This window comes from Pseudophryne corroboree, chromosome 9 (genome assembly GCF_028390025.1).
Source record: "Pseudophryne corroboree isolate aPseCor3 chromosome 9, aPseCor3.hap2, whole genome shotgun sequence".
NCBI lineage: Eukaryota > Metazoa > Chordata > Amphibia > Anura > Myobatrachidae > Pseudophryne > Pseudophryne corroboree.
The window spans coordinates 62,525,809-62,531,107 of NC_086452.1; the positions used below are offsets into that span (position 1 = coordinate 62,525,809).

The 5,299-nt window shown below is 50.2% G+C and overlaps 1 protein-coding gene across 1 annotated transcript in view; it reads left to right on the forward strand.

Annotated features, from left to right (window-relative positions):
* Positions 1 to 2,877: 2,877 nt before the first annotated feature.
* Positions 2,878 to 5,299, forward strand: part of BEST4 (bestrophin 4) — a 203,935-nt gene continuing 201,513 nt past the window's right edge. Inside the window, exon 1 of the mRNA XM_063939452.1 lies at positions 2,878 to 3,029. Coding sequence (XP_063795522.1) covers positions 2,878 to 3,029 — 152 coding nt within the window. The remainder of the gene's footprint in view (positions 3,030 to 5,299) is intronic.

Consider the following 5,299-nt stretch of genomic DNA (forward strand, 5'->3'; position numbering starts at 1 on the left):
GGGCTATAAATCAGAGGTAATCAAAGCACTGTCGGTTACAGAGTATATAAGGTTCGGAGCATACTGTGGGCTGGTTCTGCATTGGTAGATTGCTCCTCACACACAGGTAAGTGGTATACTCTGTATGACTGAGGCTGAATGTATGGTCTCTGCGAGGGGGGTTGTGCTCAGTTTGAGTTATATGTTTTGGTAGAACACAGAAAGCTCCAAAGTTTGTATAACAATGACATTTAGGGTCTTGCAGGAGACCCCTCTTCCCATCTTAGTGGACCAGGCACGATTCCTGCGTAGAATTACAGCTTTGGAAACTGGCTGACAAACATCTGGGCACATTGCTGCAGAAAATGTCACGTTTACAAAATTGTAAATGAAATAGTAAAAAAAAATTATATCTATAATAATGTTAAAAATCATAGGAGTTACCTGCCGATATGTGCACATACCCGTGGCGGCTGCTGGGCTCCAGGCTGTTCACGTGAGATCTCCCACGTGCCCAGTGGAGCCAACTGGGCACTAGGCTGATGCGCTGTGGCGCTGGCAGGGATCGCCGGAGGGGGAAGTATTCACTCCCCCACAACGGCAGCCGAGATGTTAGTACATCGCGTCAGTATTACGTCCTGATTTGGCTCGATAAAGAGAGGAATAAACCTGCAATTATAATGAATGCAAATTATTATATATTGCAAGAGAGGTCAGAAACTGTTACACTGATAATTCTATTATGAGGGAATACTATTTTATTAATATAATAGTGGAACAAAGATTGTTTCATTTTATTAAGGGAGCAATATTATTTTTTTATTATATTAAAGGGGCAATATTAAGTAATTATGAATTGTTGTTTAAAATGTATTTTGATGATACATTTATTATTTTATGGCTATATAAACTGCATTCACCACAGAAATATATAATGTTTCCTCCATCATTAAAAGCATTCGTAAACACCAATTAATTACATAATTTTTCCTTGTTGATATAAGTAATAAATAATGCTCTACCAAGTGCATGGTTATTCCTCCAAACCGATGCTTAGTAAATATACCCCATGATTTTAATATTGTTATAAAGTATATAATTCACATATATTAGAATCTTCCATCCTGTTTTTATTAATTTACTGATCTGACTCCTCCGTCTGCTTTGCTGGTATTCCTGCAATATTGCGGTATCAGTACGATTTGCCGATGGACGGGATGCCGGCGGTCAGTATACCAACAGTGGCATCCCGTCCATCAGAATCCTGACAGCCCCCCAGGAAGCCCCTAACCCTCACCTCTTCCCTACCCTAACCCTCCCCGCTTGGTGCATAACCCTAACCCTCCCTTCCCCGCTGCGTAAGGCTAACCCTCCCCGCTTGGTGCCTAACCCTAACTCTCTCTTCCCCACTGCCAAAACCTAACCCTCCCCGCTTGGTGCCTAACCCTAACTCTCTCTTCCCCGCTGCGTAACCCTAACCCTCCCCGCTTGGTACATAACCCTAACCCTCCCTTCCCCGCTGCATAACCCTAACCATCCCCGCTTGGTACATAACCCTAACCCTCTCTTCCCCGCTACGTAACCCTAACCCTCCCCGCTTGGTGCCTAACCATAACTCTCTCTTCCCCACTGCCAAAACCTAACCCTCCCCGCTTGGTGCCTAACCCTAACCCTCCCTTCCCTGCTGCCTAAACATAACCCTCCCCGCTTGGTGCCTAACCCTAACTCTCTCTTCCCCACTGCCAAAACCTAACCCTCCCCGCTTGGTGCATAACCCTAACCCTCCCTTCCCCGCTGCGTAAGGCTAACCCTCCCCGCTTGGTGCCTAACCCTAACTCTCTCTTCCCCGCTGCGTAACCCTAACCCTCCCTGCCCCGCTGCGTAACCCTAACCCTCCCCGCTTGGTACATAACCCTAACCCTCCCTTCCCCGCTGCGTAACCCTAACCCTCCCCGCTTGGTGCCTAACCATAACTCTCTCTTCCCCACTGCCAAAACCTAACCCTCCCCGCTTGGTGCCTAACCCTAACTCTCTCTTCCCAACTGCCAAAACCTAACCCTCCCCGCTTGGTGCCTAACCCTAACCCTCCCTTCCCTGCAGCCTAACTCTAACCCTCACTTCCCCGCTGCCTAACCCTAACCCTCCCCGCTTGGTGCCTAACTCTAACTCTCCCTTCCCTGCTGCCTAAACCTTACCCTCCCCGCTTGGTGCCTAACCCTAACCCTCTCTTCCCCGTTGCCTAACCCTCCCTTCCCCGCTGCCTAAACCTAACCCTCTCCGCTTGGTGCCTTAACCTAACCCTCCCTTCCCCGCTGCCTAACCCTAACCCTCTCTTCCCCGCTGCCTAAACCTAACCCTCCCCGCTTGGTGCCTACCCCTAACCTCCCCTTCTATGTGCCTAACCCTAACCCTCCCTCCTCGATGCCTAACCCTAACCTTTCCGGCGCTGCAGCCTAACCCTAACCCCCTTTCTGCAGCCTAAACCTAACTTCCCCCCACCCCCTCCCGCGGCAGGACGTCAGTGAGTCCCGCTCTCAGGACGATCGGGATGCTGGTTGTCGGTATTTTGACACCGGCATCCCATTTGGTGTTGGTATAGTGACGCCGGGTTTCTGTCCTCCATCAGGATCCCGGCGTGGGTATATTAACCGCTAACTGCTTCCCACTATTGCGAGTGGCAATATATGTAACAAGTAAGATGGCTGCCAACAATGTAGTTTATTTAGAGTTTTGAAAATATAAGTGCTTACAATTTGTTTCTGTAGTCCACACCAAGCTCAGTGGTCAATCCCTTAATAATTGATATAGTAAGCAGAACAGAACAGTTTTATATGGCTTGTGTGTGGAAGGTTTCCATGGGTTGATTGTATTCTTTATTGATTCCTGGCAGGTGAGACAATGACTGTATCCTATACCCTGAAAGTGGCCAATGCCAGGTTTGGGGGGTTCTCCAAGCTGCTGTTCCGCTGGAAGGGAAGTATCTACAAACTACTGTACAAGGAGTTTCTGGTCTTCATCTCATTTTATACCTTGCTGAGTGTTATATACAGGTGAGATTTCCACCGTATCACTTTCCTATATAATTGTGCATAAAGGACCTGCATCAGTTCTATAATCCGCCCTCACTTCTCGCTTTAAAGATAATACACATTTACCACGTTTACCGGTCCGGGAATGTTAAACGATATAGACACATCTATACATACACACGGGATGGTATCGGGATCCCGACGCTTGGGATGCCAGTGGTCAGAATACCAACAGCTGCATCCCGATGCGCAGAATCCAGACAACTGTTAGGTGAGTATTTTAACCCCCCTACCCCCTGACCTTAACCGTCCCACTGTTGTATTGAAACCTAACCCCGTCCCCGCAGCCTAACCCCTCCCACCCCTCCCCCACCGCAGCCTAACACTAACCCACACTGCTTAGTGGCTAACCCTAACCCTCCTTCCCCGCAGCCTAACCCTAACCCCCACCCAGTGGCATAACCAGAAACTTTTCTCCCCCAAGCCAAAACATTCTCTGGCGCCCCCTCCCCCCCCAACGCGTGCGCCACAAAAAAGGCACAACCTTGTTGAAATGGGTGTGGTTTTGCATAAAGGGGCGTGGCATTGCAGGAAAAGACAACCTTATACCCCAGTTTTGCAACCTGCACGCCCAGACGTTGGCCACCACAGGAAAGAAAAATAATCCTGATTCATGCCCCTTACATTATTTGTCATTTTTCCTCCTTATAGTAATGCCCAGTATACATTATGACACACACTGCAATGCCCCTGAGACATTATACTACATACCACGATGCCCGTGATATAGTATACCACACACCGTAATGCCTGTGACACATACCACGATGCCCGTGATATAGTATACCACACACCGTAATGCCTGTGACACATACCACAATGCCCGTGATATAGTATACCACACACCGTAATGCCTGTGACACATACTGCAATGCCTGTTATACCCTATGCCACACACCGCAATGCCCGTTATACATTATGCCACACACTGCAATGCCCCTGAGACATTATACCACATACCACAATGCCCATGATATAGCATACCACACACCGTAATGCCTGTGACACATTATGACACACACCGCAATGTCCGTGATACATTATGCCACACACCGCAATGCCCATTACACATTAAGTCCTACAGTAAGGCTTCTAATTATTTTAAATTACCTGCTCGTTGGCAGGGGTTTCATGCTCTTGGTTCCATGCACGGTGCCAGGGGTTTTCATGCTCAGGGTGTCATGCTCGTTGCCAGGGGTTTCATGCGGTAGGTGTTATGCTTGTTGCCAGAGGTATCATGCCCTGGGTTTCAAGCTTGTTGCCAGGGGGTAATATTCGTTGCCAGGGGTTTCATGCACTGGGTGTCATGCTCGTTGCTATTGGGTAATGCTTGTTGCCAGGGAATTTATGAGCTGGGTATTGTGCTTGTAACCAGGGGGTAATGCTTGTTGCTAGGCCTGTGCTCCCAGTGCCACATATGCCCCTAGTGCCAGATATTCATCCACAGTGCCAGATACACATATGCCCCCAGTGCCCCATATGCCCCACCAGTGCCAGCTACACACATACCCCCAGTGCCAAATATGCCCCCCCAGAGCCTGGTACACATATACCCCCAGTGCCAAATATGTCGTCCCCCCCCCCCCCAGTGCCAGGTACACATATACCCCCAGTGCCAAACATGCCCCCCCAGTGCCAGGTACAGATATACCCCCCCAGTGCCAAACATGCCCCCCCAGTGCCAGGTACAGATATACCCCCCAGTGCCAAATATGCCCCCCCAGTGCCAGGTACACATATACCCCCAGTGCCAAACATGCCCCCACAGTGCCAGGTACAAATATACCCCCCAGTGCCAAACATGCCCCCCCCCCCAGTGCCAGGTACAGATATACTCCCCAGTGCCAAACATGCCCCCCCAGTGCCAGGTACAAACCCCCCAGTGCCAATCATGCCCCCCCAGTGCCAGGTACAAACCCCCAGTGCCAAACATGCCCCCCCCCCCAGTGCCAGGTACAAACCCCCAGTGCCAAACATGCCCCCCACCCAGGCTCCCCCGCTGATGTGCGTTTTGGGAAGGACACGGAGGGCACAGTGCGCGCCTCTCCTGTGTGTCCCTCCTGGGTCTCGTGCGGCAGCGGCGTGTCTGTCAAATGAAGTGTCGGTTCGTGAGCCAATCAGAGCTCACGAACAGGCACTTAATTTAACAGACATGCCGTTGCCGCCAGACAGGGCCGAAACTAGGATTGCTCTCACCCGGGGCAAGACAGTAATTTGCGCCCGCCCCCCCA